At 51.4% G+C, this 23,871-nt stretch overlaps 5 protein-coding genes across 7 annotated transcripts in view; 3 read left to right on the plus strand and 2 right to left on the minus strand.

Moving 5' to 3' along the window:
* Pltp (phospholipid transfer protein) overlaps window positions 1-7,437 on the plus strand; it is a 17,483-nt gene extending 10,046 nt beyond the window's left edge. For both annotated transcript variants that reach the window (XM_055596032.1, XM_055596033.1), the window contains exons 11-16: window positions 1,852-2,016; window positions 2,114-2,181; window positions 6,604-6,646; window positions 6,751-6,814; window positions 6,895-6,971; window positions 7,131-7,437. In XM_055596032.1, the coding sequence (XP_055452007.1) occupies window positions 1,852-2,016; window positions 2,114-2,181; window positions 6,604-6,646; window positions 6,751-6,814; window positions 6,895-6,971; window positions 7,131-7,256 (543 nt within the window). In that variant the 3' untranslated portion in view covers window positions 7,257-7,437. The remainder of the gene's footprint in view (window positions 1-1,851; window positions 2,017-2,113; window positions 2,182-6,603; window positions 6,647-6,750; window positions 6,815-6,894; window positions 6,972-7,130) is intronic.
* On the minus strand, window positions 7,372-13,019 carry Ctsa (cathepsin A). Of its 2 annotated transcripts, none has more exons than XM_055596034.1 (15): window positions 12,930-13,019; window positions 12,579-12,757; window positions 12,355-12,466; window positions 12,064-12,114; window positions 11,888-11,974; window positions 11,503-11,658; window positions 11,108-11,199; window positions 10,540-10,624; window positions 9,969-10,060; window positions 9,791-9,866; window positions 9,566-9,708; window positions 8,965-9,040; window positions 8,261-8,350; window positions 8,024-8,128; window positions 7,372-7,806 (listed from the first exon to the last, which is right to left on the minus strand). In XM_055596034.1, the coding sequence occupies exons 1-15, from the start codon at window positions 12,981-12,983 to the stop codon at window positions 7,723-7,725; spliced, it is 1,482 nt and encodes a 493-aa protein (XP_055452009.1). In that variant the 5' UTR covers window positions 12,984-13,019; the 3' UTR covers window positions 7,372-7,722. The 2 variants fall into 2 exon arrangements, with proteins under 2 accessions (XP_055452009.1, XP_055452010.1); XM_055596035.1 differs by having other exon boundaries at window positions 9,566-9,705; window positions 12,930-13,018.
* A 51-nt stretch (window positions 13,020-13,070) lies between these two features.
* Neurl2 (neuralized E3 ubiquitin protein ligase 2) lies at window positions 13,071-15,331 on the plus strand. Its single transcript, XM_055596037.1, has 2 exons — window positions 13,071-14,075; window positions 15,098-15,331. The coding sequence occupies exons 1-2, from the start codon at window positions 13,334-13,336 to the stop codon at window positions 15,211-15,213; spliced, it is 858 nt and encodes a 285-aa protein (XP_055452012.1). The 5' UTR covers window positions 13,071-13,333; the 3' UTR covers window positions 15,214-15,331.
* Window positions 15,332-15,394: 63 nt separating this feature from the next.
* Spata25 (spermatogenesis associated 25) lies at window positions 15,395-18,997 on the plus strand. The gene is made up of 2 exons (XM_055596038.1): window positions 15,395-18,020; window positions 18,378-18,997. Exons 1-2 carry the CDS (start codon window positions 17,942-17,944, stop codon window positions 18,995-18,997), a joined length of 699 nt encoding a protein of 232 aa, XP_055452013.1. The 5' UTR covers window positions 15,395-17,941.
* Window positions 18,998-19,553: 556 nt separating this feature from the next.
* Zswim1 (zinc finger SWIM-type containing 1) lies at window positions 19,554-23,686 on the minus strand. Its single transcript, XM_055595988.1, has 2 exons — window positions 23,215-23,686; window positions 19,554-21,847 (listed from the first exon to the last, which is right to left on the minus strand). The coding sequence occupies exon 2, from the start codon at window positions 21,705-21,707 to the stop codon at window positions 20,337-20,339; it is 1,371 nt and encodes a 456-aa protein (XP_055451963.1). The 5' UTR covers window positions 21,708-21,847; window positions 23,215-23,686; the 3' UTR covers window positions 19,554-20,336.
* Between the last annotated feature and the right edge of the window lie 185 nt (window positions 23,687-23,871).

The raw sequence follows: 23,871 nt of genomic DNA on the forward strand, positions 1-23,871 counted from the left end.
TTTTTTTTTTTTTTTTTTTTTTTTTTTTCCTATGGGGCTGGAGAGATGGCTCAGTGGCTCAGAGCACTTGCTACTCTCAAAGAGGACCAGAGTTTGGTTTCTAGCATCCACATGGTAGCTAACAACTGTCTATAATTTAGTTACAGAGGATCCAACACCCTTTTCACCCTCTTCAGGCATCTGAGGGCACTGCATGCATGTGATATACAGACCTACCCATGTATATCAAAGAAAATTAATTAAAATTTAAATGTACATAATATAAATAATATATAAATATATATTTAAATAAAACATATACATTTAAATATTATATACAATATATTCCATGTATAATATATATTCCACATATATGTTCCATATATAACATACATACATATACAGATATACATATACATATACACACACACACATATATATCTATACTCCAGGTGTCATTAATAAACATGTTCTTGTCGGGGTGTGGTGGTGCACACCTTTAATTCCAGCACTCAGGGAGACAGAGGCAAGCAGATTTCTGTGAGTTTGAGGCCAGCTTGGTCTACAAAGCAATTACAGGTCAGACAGCCAAGGCTACACAGGGAAACCAACCCTATCTTGAAAAACCAAAACCCAACCCAAACCAAACCAAAACATGTTCTTGGTTCAGTGTTTTAAGTTACAGGAGTTTAAGTCTGTGTGACTCTACATCACACTGGCCTCCTCTCCACACACAACCTGATAAGCTTGTCATGAGTTTTCAGTGAAGTAACACATGTCCTTAGAACAGCACCTGCTATGCAGTTCATGTTCCGTAAAACAGCTGCTGTGGTCACCGCCATCACTGTCATTGTCAATGCAGTGGCTGAGTGGTTCAAAGCACAGGCTGTGTTGCTAGGCTGCAGATTCACCTGTCACCTCTGCACACGAGCCTCGCACAACCTTAGACCATCTGCTTCGATTTCGTGGAGAGAATGGTTCCGTCGATAAAGGGATCTTCTTAACTATATGAGGACCTGAGCTTGGATCCGTAGCACCCATATTAAAAGCGGGGAGCAGCTGCTCTGGGGAGGAGACAAGAGGATCCCCAGGGCATGCCGGCCAGCCAGGCTAGCTCCAGGATCAGTGAGAGGCCCATGCACACGCACTGGCTCGCACCCAGGCACACACCACACACCACACACACACACACACACACACACAAAATGACGACAGTAGTACCTGGTTTAGTTGGTTGGTTGAAATTTAAATGAGCTGACAGATATGCTGTAGTCAGAATTATACTTAAGGGAATGTTTGCTCTTGAGATGAGATCTCATGTAGCCCAGGCTGGCCTCAAATTTATAGATATGCGTCAACACTGCCTGATCCTCCTGTCCTGACCTCCCAAAGACTGGGATTACAGGCTTTCCTACCACACCTGGCTCAGAATCAGTGAGTAAGCGTAGTATTACACGGGCTGTAGAGCAGTTCAGAGTTGAGGAATCAGAGGTTGGGATGTTAAAGCAAAAAGTTCATGCTCGGGGTGTCCCAGTTTGTCTGGATTGAATACTGAGCAGGAAGGGAAGAGGTAGGGTGGGGTCAGGTGTGAGCTATATTTTCAGTACTTGAAGGCTTAGCCGGAGGGGCACTGGAGTCCAGGGTTTTAAGACCAGGGAGGCAACGCAGCAAGAGCCCATCTAAAAAGGAAGAAAGGACACTACTTTGACCAGTTCGTGGAGGTTGGATGCAGGTCTGAAGGGCATGGGCAGCGCCACATCAGTCTGCACTTGCAGCCCCTCGCCTCAAGGAACTGAGGCCTTGTCCCCCAGCACCCACTCCCAGTGCTCCCCAGGTAATGGGATTGTGACCTGCCTTCCTTACTGTCTCCAGAGCCCTACAGTGATTAACTCCCCACTGAAGCTGAAGCTGCAGGCCATGAGCCCTCCGCGTTGCACCATCAAGCCATCAGGCACCACCATCTCTGTCACTGCCAGCGTCACCATCACCTTGGCCCCACCCATGCTGCCTGAAGTGGAGCTGTCCAAGATGATCATGGTATGGACCCCACAGCGAGGGTACCTGTGCCTGAGGTCGGTAAGAAGTGGGCTGTGAACCTTTCCAGTTCATAATGTCCCCGTGCGCTTGCCTTCAGGAAGGCCGTCTCAGTGCGAAGATGACACTCCGAGGCAAGGCGCTGCGAGCAAAGCTGGACCTTCGCAGGTAGGCAGTAGATAAAGATCCTGGGTAGGTTCTTAACTTCTAAGCCTTAGCATCACCAGGACGGTGACACCTGACCAGCAGAACTTCAGCACTAAAACTGAGCTATTCCCGTAAGCCTCTGACAAGCTGGGGTTTGTCCCTGTCAATACATACAAACACTGAATTGTAAAAGTATCTTTTATTTGCCTGATGTAATTGTTGTCTCCGAGGGCTTACTGCCTTGGACTGCTAACCTAGGCCTAGTCCTGGAAGCTTCTAGCTCTGTACAATCTAGTCTAGGTCTAGAATGTCTTCAGCCTCTGAGACTTACTGCTGAATAAGCTCACCCTTTCTAGTTCTTTCTGAGCTCTGGCTATAGCTTGTTCAACTCAGCTGTTCTGGCTCAAACCCCTCTCCAAACTTACTGTTCAATCTGGTTTCTCTCATTTTCTCATTGAATCGCTCTGCCTGGCCTCAAATTAACTCTAGCCAATTAACTCTTCCTTCTCCTTCTTATTCTCTGTCTTGTCTGTCTAGTTTGTTCTCTCTTTAACCTCTCTCTGTAAAACTCTCCCAGTGCGCCTCCGAATTCCACGAACTGCCCTGCTGCAAACTCAGCTCCACTGCACTGCCTCTCGACTGCCTGAACGGCACTGACTAGAGCTCAGGGGTCTGCACGCCCCTGTCTCCTGAGTGCTGGTAGTAAATGTGTGTGTACCACCACACCTGGACCGAAACTAGTCTCAACCTGAAACTTGCTCTATTCCAGGCTGGCCTCGAACACAGAGATCTGCTTGCTTCTGTCTCCTAGGATTAAAGGCATGTCTGTATTCCAGCAAGATCACACAGACCTAGAAGGTCTTTGGATGTGATCTCTTGCCAGAGCAGCCATGTTCTGAATGAACAGTCCTCTGCACTGAACTCAAGGCTGGGTATCATGGTTAATGCCTTAAGCCCAGCACTCAACATAGGCAGGTGGATCTTTGTGAGTTTAAGGTCACTCTAGTCTACATAGTGAATTCAAGGCTATGCAGAGATACATAGTGAGACCCTGTCTCAGAAGAAAGAGAAGGAAGGAAGGAAGGAAGGAAGGAAGGAAGGAAGGAAGGAAGGAAGGAAGGAAGGAAGGAAGGAGATGTGAACTCAAGGATGCAGAGATGGTTCAGTTGGTAAAGTAATTGCCTTACAAGCACCAGGACCCAAATTTCAGTCCCTAGAACCAATAGGAAAAGCTGAACATGATGGCACCTGCCTTTAATCCCAGTGATGACAACCATAGATAGGTGGATCCTTGGGATCTCAGAGGAGAGCTAGCCTGCTCTATGTGGGGAAGTTGCAGGCCAATGAAAGACCCTGTCTCAAACAGAAGGTGAGAGGCACCTAAGGACCAATCCCTTGGAAGCTGTCTTCTAACCTCCACATGCATACCATGTCTGCACATACCTACACATCCAAAATCTATCTTATTATGTAGCCAAGGAGGATCTTCCATCTCCAGAGCACCAGGACACACCACCCTGTCCCATTTATGCAGTGCTCAGGAACTGAACCCAGGGCCTAGTGCGTGGTAGATGGCAACACTATACCAACGGAACTACACCTCCCCAGAGCTCCCAAAGTACTTTCACCTTTTTCATTTTTTTTTTTTTTTTCCTTTTGAGACAAGACCTCACTATGTAGCACTGTGTGGACTGGCACTCGGTGTCTAGAGCAGGCTGGCCTCAAACTTGCAGAGATCTGCCTCCCGAGTGCTGGGATTACAGGGGTGTGCCACCACTCCTGGCTAACAGTGGTTTCTTAAAGCAACTCCCCTGCATTCTCCCACCATCTAGAAGCAGGCAAAGCAGGTATTATTACACAGGCCAATTGCTTCAGTAAAGCTAAATGACATGCCTTCTTCGGTCTCATAGCAAAGAGGGTGGAGACATTGGTTTGGGTGTCAATGTCAGCTCAGTGCACTGGTGACCCGGATGCAAGCCGTTTTATTTTTCTAAGGCCCACTTCCTCCTGTGCTAACTGCAGGTGAAAATACCTTCTACTTTCCTGGGCTGAGTATCCAGCGTCATCTCCCCTGGCCATTTATGACTCTCTGCATCTTCATATTATAATTAAACAGCGCCCAGGCTGCAGGAGTACGTTAACTGCTTCTTCATAGTAACAGTGCAGATACAGAGCACTCAGACACTGCTGCAGTGCTGCTCTGAGACAGAAAAGAGACATCTCAGGGTAGCAGGGGCTTGGAATCTAGAGGCAGGGTGTGGTCCACACAGCCATGTGCCTTCAGGCAGCTTCCTTCTCCACTCCAGCTTCAGCTTCCTCGTCAGGAACAATTTCTGAAAGTCCCAGATTCTCAGGGCTGTGAATGAGGACTGAGTCATTCGGTGTTTTACAGTTTGCAGTTTGGCCACGTAATCTAGCACCAGGGAGGAGATTTTTTAGAGGCTAGCCAAGGCTAACCTATATAGCAAGTCCCTGTCTCAAACACCATCAACTACAAAACGATTCCAAGGACTGGAGAGATAGCTCAGTTGAATGAACTAAGGATGAGGACCTGAACTCAAGGATGAGAGTCCTAAAACCCAACTTAAAAACAACAACAATACAGGCAATGGCTTGTGCTCCCAACACTGGGGATGAGACAGGATCCCTGGGGCTCACTCCCCAGCCCAAAGAGAGATTCTGTCTCAAGACATGGTGAATGGTGCAGAAGGACCAATGAGCCGAGTTTGATCCTCATCCTCCACACACACTTCCCAATACACCCCTACACACCTGTGCACCTTTATCCAGGCATGTAAACACACTCACACACACACCACACACATACATGCCACACACACACAAACAAACAGCATATATATGTGCATCTATGAGGTGGGAGGAACAGACTCCAGCTCTCTACAAGCCAGGAGAGAGCTCTACATCTTCACCCTGGCATTTCAACTTTCCTTTTCCTTTTCCTTTCCTTTCCTTTCCCTTCCTCCCTCCCTCCCTCCTTCCCTCTCTCTCTCCCTCCCTCCCTCCTCTCCCGAGACAGCATTTCTCTGGGTGTAGCCCTGGCTGTCCCAGAGCTTGATCTGTAGATCAGGCTAGCCTCAAATTCACAGAGATTCACCTGCTTCTGCCCCCCCCCCCCAAGTGCTGAGATTAAAGGCAGGGTGTCAGGAGTAAAAGCAGCTCTCAAATTCGTTTTTTTTTTTAAATAATCATTTATTTATTATTTATACAGCCTTCTGCCTGCTTGTGTGCCTGTGCACCAGAAGACGGCACCAGATCTCACTATAGATGGTTATGAGCCACCATGTGGTTGCTGGGAATTGAACTCAGGACTTTTAGAAGAACAGCCAGTGTTCTTAACCTCTGAGCCATCTCTCCAGCCTTCAAATTCGTTTTTTAAGATTTTTTTTTAAGATTATATGTATGAGGCTGGAGAGATGGCTCAGTGGTTAAGGGCACTGTCTGCTCTTCCAAAGGTCTTGAGTTAAATTCCCAGCAATCACATGGTGGCTCACAGCCATCTATAGAGAGATCTGGTGCCCTCTTCAGGCCTGAGAACACTGTCCTAACAAAAATAAATACATCTTGAGGCCAGAAGCATTGCTCTCTCCTGGAGCTACAGGCAGTTGTAAGCTGTCTGACATGGCTGCTGCTCCCCTAGAGCAGGTGAACTCTTAGTTGCTGAATCATCTCTCTCCAGACCCCATTTTAGATGTGTATGCTCGCGTACGCGCTCGAGTGCGCGCCTGTGTGTAGTGTGTGTGTGTACATTTGTGCATGGATGCCTGGAGAGGTCAGTAGAGTTATTCAGATGTCCTGAAGCTAGAGTCAAGCCACATGGGCTGCCAGACATGGATGCTGGGAACGGAACTCAGAGCCTCTGGAGGACAGCAAGACGTCTTAACCTCTGAGCTCTAGTTTTTCTTTTTTAAATTAACTTGTGTATGTACACACCCATGAGCATATGCATTTATGTGTGGGTACTCACGTGCTAGGGAGTGCATGTGGCGGTCAAGTTCATGCTCTCTTCTACCGTACCACGTGTGCCTTAGGGATCAAACTCAGGTAGTCAGGCCCTGTGGCAGGCGCCCTACCCACTACACTGAGCCATTTTGAAGACCCTATTTTATTTCATTTTTACTTTTTTGAGAATCCTTAGTATCTGACAGGGAGTAAACACTGTTGAATTTTGTTAGATAAAAACAAATCAAACTTGCTGACCTAGCAGCAGAGGCCCGGCACATAGGCAGTCTTAGTAGCCGGCCTAAAGAAAGGGGGCCCCAAAGACAAGAGAGCCTCAAGGATGCATACCTTGGAAATAGCAGCCACCTGGAAAGATGATTAGGTGGGACCTGGAAGATGACACTTGGCGACATCTTTTAGGTAGGGCCCAAGACCAGGATGTCTCCAGGTTTCATGGCCACCCGGTGCATTTCTCTCTTACAGGTTTCAAATCTACTCAAATCAGTCTGCGCTGGAGTCTCTAGCAGTAAGTTGGGAATGGCAGTGGGTGGGTCTGGGGCTTTGGGGCAAGCTGGCAGTTCACACAAACCCACCACCCATGTGCTCCCTTGTGTGCCCTTTCCCCCTCAGCTGATCCCACTGCAGACCCCGCTGAAGACGCTGCTGCAAATTGGAGTGATGCCTTTGCTCAATGGTAGGGGCTGAGGATATGACGGAGGGAGGGAGGAAGGAGTTGGGGCAGGGGCTGAGCTAGCTTGCCTCTCTTCCCCACAGAGCGGACCTGGCGCGGGGTGCAGATCCCCCTCCCTGAGGGCATCGACTTCGTGCGTGAGGTAGTGACCAACCACGCCGTAAGTATGACGTGAAGGGAGGATTTAGACCATGGCCTTCCCTTCCCTACAACTCCCCTGGTCTCTCTGCCCCACTCCCCATGTCCCTTACACTGGCTGCTGTTTCCTTTTTTAAGTACCAACTGAACCAATGAGTGAGACTCCCTGTTCCCTCCACAGGGCTTCGTCACCATTGGGGCTGACCTCCATTTTGCCAAAGGGCTTCGAGAAATCATTGACAAAAACCGTCCTGCCGACGTCCTTGTGGACTCCAGTGTCCCTCCACGCGCTGCAGCAGCTGCCTGAGCCCTCCTCGTCCCCAAGCAGCTGGCATTCAGGGACTGTGTCCTCTTGGCGACCCTTTCCCCCCAGGCCCCACCCACAGCCCACAGTGTTCCCAGTGCCACAGAGAAGAATATGGTTGGAAGCTATACCCGATTTAATTTCATAATCAGTCAACCATCAATTACAATCCATCCACCCCCTCTCCTTGGGCTACTCTAGAGTTCTGTTGGGGTCCTGGGATGGAGCATTTTTTTAAAAGCAGGTGGGGAGGTCAGGTCACCCCACTGTGGTGGGAACAAAGTGCTCGTTTGCGCCTAGGCTGTCTCTGTGATGGCCCAAGGCCAAGGCTGGGATACACAGGGCTGTGGGAAGTCTGGGCAGTTTGAAGCAGGACTTGCCCCACAGGGGCATTTTGCATAAAGGAGCCCACTCCATTGAGAGGCTGGGAGGGGCTGGATCTGAGGACTTCCACGGGTCCCCTCAGACATCAGTAAGGCTCCTTGTTCAGGAAACGAGTGAACATGGTGAAGGCAGCCCGGGGCTTGTCCGTGGGGACCATGTGTCCGGCGCCCTGGGGAGCAAAGCTTTATGAGATTGAGGATCCCCAACATTTATTACCGCCCCCTCACTTCTGGGTACTTCCTTCATCCTGAGACCTTCATCCTTCTCCTCTTCCTCCTGAAAGCTTGCCCTGAGGCATCAGAGGTGACCCAGAACAAATGGAAGCTGGAGGGTCCCACCCCCCTCCCTCCGGCCCCAAGTGTTCCTCACTGGGCTCCGAGTCCTACCTTGATGGTGAGAAAGGTAATGTGGGAGAACTCCTTCACGAAGCCGGCTACCTGCTCCCCACTCTCCCCGTAATCCACCAGCCAGGGCCGACGCTGCACCTCCATCTGTCCCATCGGGAAAGCCATCAGCCAGTGGCCCCACCACCCTTGCACACCAAAGCTGCACTCAGGACCTCAGGACTAGGGACTCCTGCAGCCTGGAGCCACTCCTGGCACACCCAGCTACCCCCACCTTACCTTCTGGTTGAGGGAGTCCACAAACCACTCATCACCCATGAAGTTGCAGGCCATGTCCACGTCGCCATTGTATAGCAGGATCTGATATTTCTGGAGTAGGACAAGGGGAAACAGAAGTGTGGGATAGGCCCAGGCCCTCAGCCAGCTCTTCCCTGGTTCAATTCCTACTTTTCAGGGATTCAGAAGCCCAGCTAATAAGAGAATCCTGAATTCTCGTGCTGCGTACTACATATTCATTAGGCACCAACTATATGCTTTAATATATAAGGAGCCAAGATTACTGACCCCCCCCCACACACACACACCATCAAATAAGACAAGTCATATTATACAGCCTAGACTGGCTTAGAACTTGAGGTCTGTCCTCAGTCTCAGAGGCAGAGCTTACACGTATGACTCACCATGCCCAGCTTATTAGCCTCCTTTCACAGATGAGGAAAATGCGGCTGGGAATGAGTAAGACACTTTCCAAGAGCTAGGCATGTCGGCACACACCTGTAATCCCTGTCCTGGAGGAGGCTGAGAGAGAAGTGCTATGGGCTCAGAGCAAGCCTGCGCTACACAGCAAGCCAAAGCCTCAGAAGAACAACCAGGGTGTGGCGAGGCGAGCTAAGGCTAAAGGTGTGTCAGTCTAGAGCCTGCGGCTACAGTGGGGTGAGGCTTCCTGAGCCGTGGCTGTGTCCCGCTGGGCTGCCCCCACACACCTGTGAGCTGAGCAGCTTCAGGTACTGGGAGTTCATGCTTTGGTAGAGCCGGCGGTACTGTAAGTTCACCACGAAGCTGTCGGGAGCACGTGCACAGGACGCAGAGAACGAGGGAGCAGAGGAGGACAGGTCAACAGGTGGAGCCTCCCCAATTCCCAGCTTTGGGTATATATAGACTCTCTAGCTGAAGGTGCGTGGGCACATCTTTTGGTTGTTACAATGACTGGGATACAACTGGCATTTAGTGGGTAGGGACCAGATGGTGTGGAAGTGACCGCAAGTAATGGCAGAGTAGAACTTGGGCACTGACCCACCAGGAAAGACCTAACTAGGTTCTGGTGAGCTAGGGTTACTCTTTTACTCGAAGGGGGTCACGGAATGAACTGAGCAGCTCTGGGCGGCAACCTGAGTGGCAGCTGTGACACTGTCTACTCAGCAAACATCAGGAAAAGATCCAGTTTTGGTCAGTATGGCCACTTCCGAGTTAATTGTTTGAGTGTCAATCAAGCTGGAGATCAAAGCCGTCACACACCAGGAATGTCCGCCCCCTCCGACCCTGCTGATGCCACCTCCTAAACCACAAGAGGCTACGAAAGCTCACTTGCACATGTCCCAGCGGGGCAACTTCTCGGGGATGTGGAGGGCCTTCTGGACATACGGGTTGTTGAGGTAGGTAGAAGGAGCCGTGGTATTGGTGCAGGGGGGATCCAAGCGCACCTTGTCCCCAGAACGCAGCAGCCCCTGCTGGGACAGACACAGGGTGAGGGCCTTTAACTTTTCTGCCCCACCGACTCCCCGAAGGAGAGGAGCTCACGCCCGTGCATACCTGATGCCGTGTCCGCTTGATTGGCAGGCGAGTGAAGATGTTGCCAAAATCCTGGACCACAAGAGTGTCCCCAGATCTGAAGGGAAGGAAAAAAAAAAAAAAAAAGAGTAGGATGGGATGGGTGGTGGACCTCTAGAGACAGCAGGGATTGGCCACAGGCATACCCAGCAGCACCTACCTATCACTGCCAGGCACTCCACCAGCACACGGGGCGTAGAGATTGTAGATGTTGAGGCCAGAGCTGCTCACGATTCGAGACACTTCCTGGAGCTGTGACAACATACCGTCGTGTTTTTCAGATCCAGGGTCCTCCATGACCTTCCCCTCTCACCCCCAAGATGAACTGCTCTGCCACCTCGTCTCCCTTCACCACTCTTCACCTACTTTGTTTTTTCACAGGGAGAGAGCTCACTGGAAGGAATCTTCCAGACCTGGGTCCTGTCCTAGCACCACTATTTTCTGCCATGTGACATAAGGCAAGTGGCTTAAGCATCCTTGGCTTCAATTTCCTCACTGGACTTCCCAGAGGAGACCACCATATTGGAAGGTCCGGGACAGAAAGGTGATGAGGTGGGCAGTTGCTAGAGTGGTTTTCCTTGCATGCATTAAGGCCTTGTGTTCCATTCCCAGGACCACCAAAAAGGTGAAGCAGTGGAGCTGGAGAGATGGGAGGGTCCCGAGAAGAGGGGTGACCCACTTCTCAGGACTAGGCTGGAAGGGCTCGTACGAAGAAAGGGGCAGACTCTCACATGGTTTATGCATTTGGGGTCTTTGTTGTCATAGAAGTTACACTTGTTCTGAGAGCAGCAGGAGGTCTGCAGCAAAGTCCAAAGCCTGCAGGAGACCGGAAAAGGCTGAAGGCAGGCAGAGATAGCGTCCCTCTCATCAGACCCTGACCCCAGGGGACGAGGACCGACAATACAGGGTATGATGTGTAGACTTTCAAACCCAGTTCCTAGGAACCTGTCCCCTGGTGCGGGCAAACAGGACCCCTCAATACCTTTTTAAAAAGAAAAAAAAAATGTTTTTGAGAGGTTTTTCTATGTAGTCTGGGCTCGCATCCTAAACTCACTATGTAGCCCAGGCTGGCCTAAAGCCCCAGGGATGGGGTTACAGGTGTATATTACCATATCTGGCCTCCTCAGCTCCTTTAAATCCTGGTCTCTATTCTTGGCCCTTAAGCATCAAACCATTTGGGCAACCCCAGGCCCTACCTTCTCATGAACCCGAGCCTGGAATGTCACGTGCTAGAGGACAGATCTGAGATCTCATGACCTGCCCCACCCTAGCCATTGCCCAACTGTCCCTCTCCCATACCTGTTCCCCAGGAGACCATGGTAGTAGGCGAAATAGACCAGTGAGTTGTCGTTCTGTTCATAGGAGGCGAGTCCATTGCCCACAGCCAGCCCCTGTTAAAAACACCCAGGGTATTCAGCTCATCTGAAGGGTGAGAACGAAGGGGGACCCTCCCTTGACCTATGGCCAGTGCTGCAACCTAGAAGCTGAAATCCAGAGTGGTTTGTGGGGGTGGGTAGGCGGGTGAGGTCATTCCATCTAAAGAACAGATGCGGCAGCCTGACAGGCGAGCTTTCTAGAGTAGGAGGCATGCAAGCCGATGGAGTACCCAATGGCCAGGAGTGGCTAGGCTGGCCTCCCTAATCCCAGGTCACAGCCCCACGGCGCCTCCCTTCCCTCCGGCAGCTGCCCTGCACCTGAAGGTTCATGCTGGGATCCTGCATGACCAGTACAGCCAAGGTGGGGATATAAATGCCGGCATAGCTCTCTCCCGTCAGGAAAAGTTTGTTGTCCTTGTACTCCGGAAAGAGGCGGAAGAAGTCTTTAAGGGCTTCATAATTGTTCTGAGCCACCTGAGGATGGTGAGATGGAAGCGGGAGACCTGACTTTAAGCTAGAAAGCTCTTCCGAGGTAATTAGTCCGACGCATTGGATTTTGTGCAAGAGGAAGTAAGCTGGTTACGAGCCTACCACAGAGCATGTGACAGGGCCAAAAGGAGATTCTGAGGCTAAGCTCTCCCCTCTCATGGTGCCATCTTTGGGGAAACGGAGAATGGGGCAGGTGGTCAGGCAACACACTCACCTCTGTGTCATTGGTCACATACATCTTGTCCTCTGAGTAGGAGAAGCCCACCCCGGCTGGGGACTCGATATACAGCATGTTGGCAATCTAGGGGGAGGAGGGAATGAGTGGAAGGGGGTTCCCCACCCCATTCGAGCACCCAGACACCCCTACAAGACCCACAGCGCCAGGTGTACCAGGTTCCAAGAATAGGGGTTGTACTCCAGGGTGACACCATCTGGCTGGATCTGGGGAGGAAAGACAGCTCTGTGAGTACCACCAGGCAGCTGGGTAGAAAGAATGGCCACAGTGTTGCCGTGCTCCAGGAGAGGTGCAGAAAGTTAGGCCAAGGGTCAGATAAAACACAACAAAACAGAATTGGAAAGCAAACTTGGAAAGTCGCAGGTTCCTTCTGCCCAACCCTTTCTGCCTTTTCCTTGACGAGCCTCCTGCCCTCTCACAGCCGGGGAGAACAGTGCTCAACTCACCAGGAAGGGGCCGTGCTCTGTAAGAAACCCATCTAGGGAGCTGCAGCCGGGACCCCCATTGAGCCAAAGCACCACGGGGCTGTTCTTTGGGTCTTTCTGTGACTCCACAAACCTAGGAAGGGCACAGGGCAGGGATGGTGCAAGTAAGAGGCCCCGTCCTGCCTTGGGTCGTTAGAACTCAGCCACCCAGTTATCAAGCCTCCTCGGAAGGCAGGGCCGCGCACCAGTAGTGGAAGTGCTTGGAATCCGATGCTTTGAGGTAGCCGGAGTACTGCCGGAAAGCCGGCTGCTTGGCCAGTCCGGGGAGGCAATCGATTTCATCCTGGTCCGGAGCTGCTTCGCCCTGGGACGCACAGGACACCAGCAGCAGCAAGAGCAGCGGAGACAGCGCGGCTCGGAGCATCTGAAGGAGGAAACAGGCGGAGGATGTTTACCAGTTCCCCGGACCCTTTGCGCTTCCGCGCAGCAGTTCCTGGGAAGAAGATGGCGCGCATCTCCGGGGGTAGCCCCCACCGGGGTCCAGCTCCCTGCCGCAGAGCCACGTTCGCTGCCCATCAGCCAGGGCATTTCCGTACCTCTGCTTCTTTGCGTCCTTGCTCTTCGGGAAGCGCCTGTGGACTGGAAGTCATGTGTAGTCCTGGTCACGTGAACTTCTGCATCACGTGACAGTTTGCTCACGTCCACTCTTTTTTATCTGCGGGCCCGAGGGTCGGGAGAGGTCAGTTACCAAAGTGCACAGCTCTGAAGGTTATTATCAAGGGGCCAGAGAGCAGATGATTTTGGTGTTGACAGCAAGGTTTCCCAGGCTCCTGGGGACATTTTACTGGCGAGATGCCAGGAAAGCGGCGCTAGGACCCCCGGGCAGAGCCGGGGAAGGATAGGCAAGGGGAAGTGCCTTACAAGGTCCCCCGCGGTCACCGGCTGCGCCCGCCGCCCAAAATAGCCCTTGGCATGAGCTGACCTGCTTCATGGCGGGGAGATGGCTGCTGCCTCCGAACCCGTAGGGTCGGGTGGCCCACGGAGCCCTGCGCGTTCAGAGCCCCCTCCCACACGCTTCCACCAAGTGCACGGAGCCAACATTCGCGTGGACCCGTCGGGGACGCGAGCCACACGCGTGGAGAGCTTCGCCCACGGTGTGTGCTTCAGTCGCGAGCCCCTGGCCCCGGGTCAGGTATTCCTAGTGGAGATAGAGGAAAAAGAGCTGGGCTGGTGCGGCCACCTTCGTCTTGGTTTGACCGCGCTGGACCCGGCCAGTCTGGCCACCGTGCCTGAGTTTTCACTGCCTGACCTGGTCAGCCTTGGCCATAGCTGGGTCTTCGCTATCACACGTCACCACAACCGCGTGCCCCGGGAGGGTCAACCAGAAGCAGAGGCAGCGGTCCCCAGCGGCTCGGAGGCTCTACTGGTTGAACCCTATCTGCGCATCCAGCAGTTCCGAATTCCCCGGGACCGCCTGGTGGGCCGCAGCCGGCCAGGGCTCTATAGCCACCTCCTAGATCAGCTCTATGAACAAAACGTGCTGCCTCCCACTGCGCGCCGCAGCCGCGTGGGTGTCCTCTTCTGCCCGCGTGAGGATGGGACCGCCGACATGCACATCGTCATCAACGGGGAGGACATGGGCCCAAGCGCCCGGGGGCTGCCGGCTGCCCAGCCCCTCTACGCTGTGGTAGATGTGTTTGCGTCCACCAAGAGTGTGCGCCTGGTCCAGCTGGAGTATGGCTGTAGGTATCCCACCCCTGGGTAGTGACCCTTTTCTGGTTTGGCGTATCGACTGGGTATCTGCTGGGCCCCCGCAGCTAGCTCGCAAGGCCTTGGACTGTCCAGCTTTTGCTTGTGATTTGCTTGGCTGTAGGCCTGCCTCAGTGTACTCATCTCAGCTGGTTGACTAAGACACCCTCTTTGTTTGGAAGCTATTTCAGTAATAGGGATTCTTCGTGTTTGGGGGGAGAGGGAGGTGAGGGTGTCCTGGGAACCAAGTCGGTTTCATGCATGCCGGGCAGGCACTCTTGCTGTGCTGCACACCCCAGCCCCTAAGATAGGGGTTCTAAAACCAATTTTAGACCTGGGGCTTCTTGAGATTTTTGTGAATTTATTTATTTATTTTTGGTTTTCTGAGACCAGCTCACGCTGGAGACAAGGCTGGTCTGGAACTAGACAGTCCTTTCTGTGTCAGGCTGCCGAGGGTTTTGAGTATAGTCAGGAGCCACTACATTCAGCTATGAGTTGTGTGTTTTATTAGAAAAATGTTCATAGGTTTGTCCCTATGGAGTTAGAGCCATCACAGACCCCAGATTGAGAACTCTTGGTTTGTTTGAGACCGGGTTTCTCTGAGTAGCCTTGGCTGTCCTGGAACGCACTCCACAGACAAGGCTGGCATCAAACTCAGACTGAGGACTTTTAAATTCTGAGGTCTGGCTCACTGTAGCGCAGTAGACCTTTCATTTATGCTTCTGGTCACATGTCATGAATTCATTGAACTGGAACCTGCTGTATACTGGGCTGTGCTTGCACAGGCAAATCAGGCTTGAAGCTGCTGAGTGAGGGGAAGAAGAGCTTAGGCTGTGAGGTCTGGACAAAGTTCTCAGGAAGAGGTGTTATGCCAGCTACACAAGCAGCCCCACCGGGAAGGCTGAGCCTGAGAGCAGAAGCTGATTCCCAGGTTGATGGCAAATAGGGACCAAGATGCAGATCTTTTCAGGCCTAGTGTTACCTCAGCTTGCCTTTGACCGTCATCTCTCCACAGTGCCATCTCTGCAGACTCTGTGTCGTCTGGTGATCCAGAAGAACGTGGTGCACAGGCTGGCCATTGATGGGCTCCACCTGCCCAAAGGACTGAAGGATTTCTGCAAGTATGAATGAAGGCCTGTGGCCACCAGAGCAAAGCCACAGGAGTGCATCCTGCCTCCAGAGCCGTGGCTAGCCCAGAGCTGGCTGTGTGGCTAACAATCGGGGCCAGAAATAAATAGAGCTGAGTTGATGTTCTGAGCATTAGAGCGTCTCCTTGCCTCTTCAGCCTTGTGAGAGGCAGTCCTAGAGTCGCCAGGTTAGAGGAAGTATTTTGGGAGCCATCTATATTAGGGTTCCCCAGCGTGTACACTCCTTTGAATTATCTAGGACACATTCTCTGTCCCCACACCCCAACAGTCTCCTTTGGTTTGTGGTTTGTCAGAGAATTAAACCCAGTTATCACGACTTTTTTTGTTTTGTTTTTTCAAGGGTTTCTCTGTGTAGTTCTGGCTATCCTGGACTTGATTTATAGACCAGGCTGGCCTTGAACTCATAGAGATCCACCTGCCTCTGCTTCCCAAGTCATGGAATTAAAGGCATGAGCCACCTGGCCCAGCCATTTTTGTTTAGTTTTGTTCTAGACAAGATCTCACCTACAGCTTAGGCTGGCTTTACACTCTCATATACCAGGATTATAGGCATAAGCCTCAATGCCTTACTTGATAGTTTTTGTAAAAGCAGTTCTAATGCATGGTCAGAATGGAGAAGCATTTCCTAGATCAGAGGTTTCACCTTGGAAGAAGACTGTAATCATTTGCTGTTTTCATTTGTGGCTTCTTTGAGACAGGGTCTTATGCTGTAGCAAGGCTCATCCTGAACCCTGGCAATTCTCTCACAACTGGAGATTACAGGCATGGGGTAGTATTTCTGGCTTCTGGCTTTTGCAGTACTAGGAACTGAGTTTAGTACCCCATGAGTGTTGTACCACCAAACCACACCCTCCAGCCTCCCCCGCCCCTTTAAGACAGAGTCGTAGTATGTATCCCTGGCTGGCATGTAACTCACAAAGATCCGCCTGCCTCCTGAATGCTGGAATTAAGGTGTGTAGTAGTACCTTGTCTAGCTGCCAGCCCCCTTCTTCTCTCCTCGTCCTCCTCCTCCTCGTCTTGTTTTTTGTTTTTAGAGTCAGGGCTTCTCTGTGTAACAGAGCCCTGACTGTCCTAGACTTGCTTTGTAGAAAAGGCTGTAACTCACAGAGATCCCCCTGCCTCTACATTAAAGGCGTGTGCCACCACCACAGCCCTCTTTTTATTTACCATTTGGGACAGAGTTTAAGTTGCTCATGCTGGCCTTAAGCGCTTCTACCTCAACTTCTCAGTTAGCTGGCTTCCAGGCCTGATCCATCAGGCCTGACTATAATGTCCTCAAGAACTTAAAAATACTGATGCATAGGTGTGCCCTGGGATTCTGTTGGTTGACCTAAGATGGAGTAGTGCCCTAGCATTATTCAGAGCCTCCTAGAGTCTGTGCCAACCACCAGTGACCTGGACCAAACGTCATTTTTCAGAGGCCAAGAGATAAGAACATTATTTATTTATTTAAAATATTTATGTATTTACTATGTAGACAGTTGTGAGCCACCATGTGCTTGGTGGGAATTGAACTCATGATCTCTGGAAGAACAGCCAGTGCTCTTCACCTCTGAGCCATCTCTCCAGCCCCCATTTTTTATTTAATGTATTTTTGGAGAGAGGGCCTCATTATGTAGCCCCAGCTGTTCTGGAACTAGCTCTGTAGACTATCTCTGAGTTTGGCCTCAAACTCAGAGATCTCCCTGCCTCTGCCTCCAAACTGCTGGGATTAAAGGAGTGTGCCACCATATGTGGCTCCAGCAAATGATTTAAAACCAGCAACAATAACAAAAACAAAACAAAACAAAACAAAAAAACAGGGTCACTTGTACCCCAGTTTGCCTTCATACTTGCTATAAAATGGAGAATGACCTTAGACTCTGATCCTCCTGCTTCTCCTACCCGAGTGCTGGGATTGCAGGCATGCCCCAATGCTTGGTTTATGCGGTAGCAAATGTTTGAATAGCCTGGCTTACACTGCAAGACACAAAAGCTGAGCTCATTCATTTGTATCTCTGATTACTAGTGTCCACAGAGATAATCTGATCTCACCCTTGAAACTCCTGGTTAGGTAGGGGCAGTGCCCCCCCCTGCCCATTTTGCAGCTGGAGATATTGAGGAACAAAACAGTCTGAGTGGAGCCAGGTGTGGTGGCACATACCTATATTCCCAACCCCTTGAAAGCTGAGACAGGAAGATCAAGGGTTTGAGGCCAGCCATACAAAAGCAAAACCAGGCTGGGCATGGTGGTACATGACTTCAACTCCAGCAAGCAGGAGACAGGCCTGGAACAGGAAGTAGACCGTGGGATGGTTCAGACCAGCCACGGTTACTTAGTTTGGTCCTGTCTCAACAAACAAACAAAAAAAACAATACCACAACAAAAAAAGCAAAACAAAACACAAACAAGTAGAATGTAGTTCTGAGGCAGCACTCATGCCTTGCATTCCCAAAGCCCCAGGTTCTAGCCCCAGCACCAGAAAGAAAAAAAAATAAAATAAAAAAAAAATGAAAACACCTGTCTTGGTGGGTCTTGACCAAGATAATGACAAAAGCCCGGAACATCCTGCTCCTGCTCCCAGGGCCCATTTAATTCCCTCCCATTGTGACATGTATGTTCTATAATGGACAGGTTAGTATTGTGAGGTAGCGTCTGGGTGTAACAGGGGCTGTGAGGTGACACTGTAGAAAACTGTAGAGTAGGGCAAGAGGAATAGGGCTATTCCCTCATGAACAGCGACTTTGGGGCAGCCATGTCCTACTTCATGTCTCCACAGACTCATCTGGGTCTTCTGCCTTCCGGCCAAGGTGAGAGGGGACAGCAGAGCTTCCCACACGAAGCTGCTTCCTGGCTTCGGGGGTGGGGGTCGAGGTGCTGCTGGATGTTTTGGGGATGACTGTGGACTCAGTTCTCTTGGAGGAAAAGATATCCAAAGGCCTTGCCAATTACTAATTACCCACTTGCTCACTTATTTAACAAACACTTCCCATCACCTGCAGTACTGGGACTGGCTGGAGCTGTAGATATGAGTAATGCTTACATTCCCAAACTCTGACCATCCTCTTGGGCTGATGCTGATTGTCCCTGCTCCCAGGCCCTGCCCCTCAGGGCCTCTTCCTCCAAGAGACCAAGAATAACATTCCATCTTATTCTTGTCTCTGCAGGTGGGGCTGCTTCTTCAGGTTCGTCTCTTGGCCTCTATAGTCCTGCAGAGCCAGTGGTGGTGTCATCTGGTGGATTAGGCCCACTGAGCCAGAAAGCTGAGCAGGTGGCACCTGCTGCCCAGGCCTGGGGCCCCACCTTGGCAGTGCCTGAAGCCAGGGGCTGCTCTGGGGGAGTTAGCTGGGAGACAACTCGGAGGAAGGAACACAGCCGATACTGTCCCAGATTGCCCCCCATGAGGCAGCTGGAGAACATGGGCTGGGCAGACCCCTGCTCCCGGAGCAGACCTCCCTACCTGGCTGGCCCTGGCAGGCCCCGGCCACTGCTGCTGTGTGGGCTGTCACCTGGGGTTCTGCCGATATCCTCTGAGGCAGGGGGGAAGGAGGCCGGCTCCCAGCCTGACATCTGCATCCTTACCCTGGCCATGATGATCGCTGGCATCCCCACCGTGCCTGTGCCAGGCCTGCAGGAAGAGGACCTGATCCGGGCAGCTCAAGCTTTCATGATGGCCCACCCAGAGCCAGAGGGAGCTGTGGAGGGGTGGCAGTGGGAGCAGGCGCACGCCTACGAGGCTCCTGGGCAGATGCCGTTAGTGAGATCCAGGAGGGGCTCCTGCTTGTAGTCAGATGAAATAGCATGAGATACATAGGGCGGCTTCTCCGTATGGTTTTTGGGCAGATAAGGTTGGGGATGGCTATGGCAGGGATGGGGAGAGGGTGTGGGTCATGGAGCCACCCTGATAAATCACACTGCTTTGTTAGGACCACCCTACAGGAAGTTCTTGATATCACCAAGAGAGCTCTGAGCAGATTACATTGGGTTACCTAGGTAGAAAGCCCTATTTGGAGACATTTTTCTTGTCTGTAGTCCTAGACAATATGGATTTTCCTCTTGCCTGTGTCCCAAACTTGCTGAAGGCAGATGCGACTGTAGGCTGAGCCAACAGAAAGCCATTCTTCTTTACTGTGACACACTGTGTGAGGATGCCTATCTTACAGATAAACCGAGGCTTAGAGAGCTGCCTGCTTGGAGTCGCACTGCTGGTAAAGGCAGAACCAGGTATAGAAACTTTGGCAGGTAAAAAAAAAAAGAGAATCACCACTCACACGTAGCACCATCCTCCTGCCAATTCTCCTCCTTTCACGGCCCTAAGGGGCCATGTATAAAAGAGACAAGTGTGGGCATACAACATTCATTTTATTAATCCCAGGGTGGGACAGGAAAAGTGGGATGCTTGGCAGACCCACCATAGCAGCCTCTTCCTTTGCGGGAAGGCTCCCGGGCCAGAGTCACGTAAACCATCTCATGACTGGGGCAGTAGTTATCAACACTGAACCTTCAGCCTTATCACCCAGCATCTCTCTGAAGGAATCACCCATTTTCAGAAATTTCTTGAGCTACAAATAATTTTTCCTTATGAAAAAGTTGTCAAAACTGAAGCCAGACTGCAGAACAGAGACCATCAAAGTCCACAATATTTACTACCGGGCCCTTAATGGAAAAGATTTTCTGACTTCTGTTCTATGGAGCTTCACACGTTCTAGACAGGAGGCTGGAGTGTGTAGAGGGGAGGATGTGAAGGTACATGTGTACATGAACGTTTCAGGGCATCACATCATCAGACATTGGGCCTGGTGACACAGGTCTATAATCTCACTTATTCAGGAGGCTAGTTAGGAGGCTCAAAAGTTCAAAGTCAGGCCATCTGCAGAGTGAGTTCAAGACTAGCCTGGAAGCCTAGTGAGAATATCTCAAAATAAAAAGAGGTCAGCACTTGGGAGATAGAGGATCAGGAGCTCAAGGCCAGCCTCAGCTATGTACTGAGTTTTAGGCCAGCCTGGGCACCTAGTGAGAGGCTATCTCAGAATAAGAAATGAGAAGAGGCAATGGTAGAGCAGTAACTGCCTAATGTATGTACTGCTCTAGGTTCAATTCCCAGCACTGGGTGTGCATGTGTGTGATCAGAGCTGGACCTGCTCGTAAGGGCCGATCCAGCTGTCGGCTAGTTCCCGAAGAGTGCTGTATCGACGCTCAAATTCCTCCTTGCTGCAGTGCTGTAAGAGCCGGCCTACCTCCTCAGTGAGGAGAGTCACAGCCAGGAGCTTGTCAAGGGTGGCACTCCACTTGCTGCCCAGGATGCTGTCCAGGCTGTTGGCACAGCCTGAGGTCCACTGAGCCTGCAGCATGTCCGGCTGGAGCACCTGGTGGCGGGCACTGAGCATGGCTAGGATGTGGCGGCAGGGCAGGTGGAAGGCTTGATTAAAGTAGCAGCTGCAGCTGGCAGGGGCCTGGGGCTGTACATTGTGCGTGTCCTCCAGAATCTGGATGTTCATTTTGTCTGAGCCAGAGCCAATGAGGTGCATGGATTTCTGGACCACGGCGAGCTCACCTAGGCAGAGTTGGGCTGCTGGCCCTGTGCAGATGGCGTTGAGGGAGTGCTGGATACGGGCTTCCACCAGCTGCTCTGTGTTGGGGCTTTCAGGGCTGGTATCTGAAGGAGTGTGACTGTCCTGGGGAGTCACAGCCAGGCTGAGGCTGGCTTTGTCTGAAGGGTTCTGTTGCATGTATCGGAACACAGATGCCATGCCTTGTTTCTCAAATGGTGTGGCGCCAAAAAGCTGGCTGAGGATGTGGGCTGTGACTTCCAGGCTCTGAAAGTATCGGTTGCTCTGGGCTCTGCTTCTCCAGCGATGGGTCAGCCAGATGCGGTCATTGAGCAGCCAGTGAGGGTGGAGCTCAGGCAGCCTGCTGGGGGGGACGCAGTTGCCTAGCAGTGTGTACAGCTTCCGCAGGTTGCCAGCCGTGGCTGAGCACATTGTGCTCTGCAGAGACGATAGAAGCACACTTTGTACAGGCTGCTCCAGCGACAGCTGATAGACTTTACCCTGGAGGAACTTACAGATGTGGAAGGCTGAGAGCAAGACCTCAGCAGTGGGGAACTCCATGGTCAGGGTAGGCAGCAGGAGGAAGTGGGGGTCCACCAGAATGGTATTGACTCTCTCCCATGCTGGGTTAAACTTCTTGAACACCTGGAACATCTGGGTCAGGCCTTTGGCATCTTCATTGATAGGAATGGCGAAGTACACGGCTCGGGCAAGAGGCCCCTCAACCTGTACCCGGGGTCCATCTACCAAGAAGGTGTATAACACCTTGCCTCGTGGGTTATAGGTCCGGTGTATGAATAAGACCTCAGGGAAGTGAGCAAAGAGGTCTTGCATGAAGCAGCTCTGGTAGTTGAAGGCATCGAGCTGAGGAGTCTTGCTGATCTGGTGTAGCAGCATAGGTGGGCTTGAGTCCTTGATAAGAAGTCCGTTCAGCACTATGAGGGCCATGGAGGGGCTGGGAATTGTCTGAGGCCCAGGCTAGGACACTTCCTCTGCAGAACTGCCGTCAGGGAAGCCCTAAGTTTCTCAAGGGCAACATAGGTCCATGCGATGCTAGACTGTAGTTTTAGCTACTGTTCCAGATGGGCCTATGGAAAGGAAGAGACACTTAAGACAGTAGGGACCTAGCTCTTCAGTTATCTGGACAATATCTCAAGATTTATCAAACACTGTGTATCTTTCAGGGGCAGATATGTAACAAGCACATAAGGGCATATTGGATAATGGCCATAAAACCTACAAAAAAATGAGAAACAGGCCAGAGTATGTTGGGGAAGGCATGGCACAATAGTTAAGGTTGGAAGGTCACTCTAGGGGAAATTACTGTAGGTGAGATGAAAATTGTGAACAAGCCATAGAAACTCATTTCCCAGGAACTTAGATAGGCATGAAGCCAAGTGTAGTGGTGCACCTTGTGATCTGAGCTACTTAAAAAGCTTAGGCAGAAGGATCATCAGGCCATCTGGACCAGTTATGACAGTATAGGCAATTAGGGAGAAGCGTCAGAGGAAAACAAAAACAAAAGCCCTAACAACAACAACAACGCACGCACGCACGCACGCACGCACACACACACACACCAAAGCCAAAACGAAAGAAAAGGACTGGAAGTTGGGTGTGGCAACACACACCTGTAATCCCAGCAGTTGGGAGGTGGAGGCAGCTGGGTCAATTCAAGGCCATTTTAGACTACATGAAATCTTGTCTCAAAAACTAAGACTCACGGCTTCGGGGTGGGGGTGGGGGTGGGGCTACATAGATCATTGGCAGTACAGGAGATTGAAAACACAGGCCAATCCTAGCACTCGGGGAGGCAGAGGCGGGTGGATCTTTGTGAGTTTAAGGCCACCCTAGTCTACCCAGCACAGCTAGAGTTGTCACACTGAGGAACCCTATCTCAAAAAAACCAACCGAACGAAACCAAAACGTATGGCCTTCTTTTCTATTGTGTACGCAGGATTCTGCTGTGTAGCCCTGACTTGACCCAAACCCATAGCAATCCTCTCACCTCGTCTTCCTAAGTAAGTGCTGGGATTCAGGCATGTGCCATCACATTCAACTCTTGTTAAAATATTCTGATAGCCTTTCTGCTTACAAATTCTTTAATTCTTACGCACTCTCTCCTTTGGTCCTGGTATATACCAGGGAAAAAGCAATCGCTCAAAACTTGCTGTGAAATACTGAGCAAGCCAAGTGGCTTTCTCTGAAACTCAATTCCTTTCACTATAGAGGGAGCTTAACAAGTGTGTAGTTTCTCGTATCCCGACTGGCTGCGCTGCTTTATGCAAATGTCTCCCGTTTGGCTCCATTTACTATCCCCGTTTCGCAGATGAGAAACTCGGGTTTAAGGCGTAGGCCATTTGTCCACCATCGAGACTACTGGAAGCCGATTCTCGGGCTCCAGATCCTGATGGCATCTCATAGAGTCTAAAGGGAAGGCGGCCTCTGATCTCACCTGAGCCGGGGTGGGGAACGCGGGAGGCTGAGGTTCGTGTTCAAGCCCAGCGGAGCCGAATTCCACCTCCCACCGGTGGGAGCTGCATGCGCTAGGCGCTGCGACTCAGCTTCACGCCTCCGCTGCCGAGACCGTTCAACCACCGGCCCACGCGGCAGCCATTTCCCACACTAGGCCCGCCTCCGGCTGACTGACGTCCAAGCTCGCCAATCACCACGCCAGCTTCGCAATGACTCAGGCCAAAGGCCTAAAGAGCTCGCTGTTGAACTTGGGCGCTACGGACCAATCCGGGACTGGCAACTCCAGGGCGGAGGCTGTTACCAGGGTTATGGGGGGCTCGACCAGAGGAAGCCAATGAGAGCTTGCAGAAGGATGTTCACTCTGGGAACGGGCGGCCCAAGGGCGGAACCTCCCTTCGGTCTAGGGGGCTGGAAAAGCACCACCTTTCAAAGGCCAAAATAAAATAAAAATGAACAGCAGTGTTTTATACGGAAACCTTTAGTTTGTCGGATACGGAGCTGTCAGGCTCCGAAGACACAAGGATAGGAAAAGGTGCAAATGTTTACTGTGTTCGCTGCCTTATGGAGAAACCGAGGCCTGTCATTCCACCTATTGAGGGTCGAGGTAGGATCACAAGTTTGAAGCTCTAGCCCAAGC

This window comes from Psammomys obesus, unplaced genomic scaffold (genome assembly GCF_907164565.1).
Source record: "Psammomys obesus unplaced genomic scaffold, mPsaObe1.curated_primary_1811, whole genome shotgun sequence".
Taxonomy (NCBI): Eukaryota; Metazoa; Chordata; class Mammalia; order Rodentia; family Muridae; genus Psammomys; species Psammomys obesus.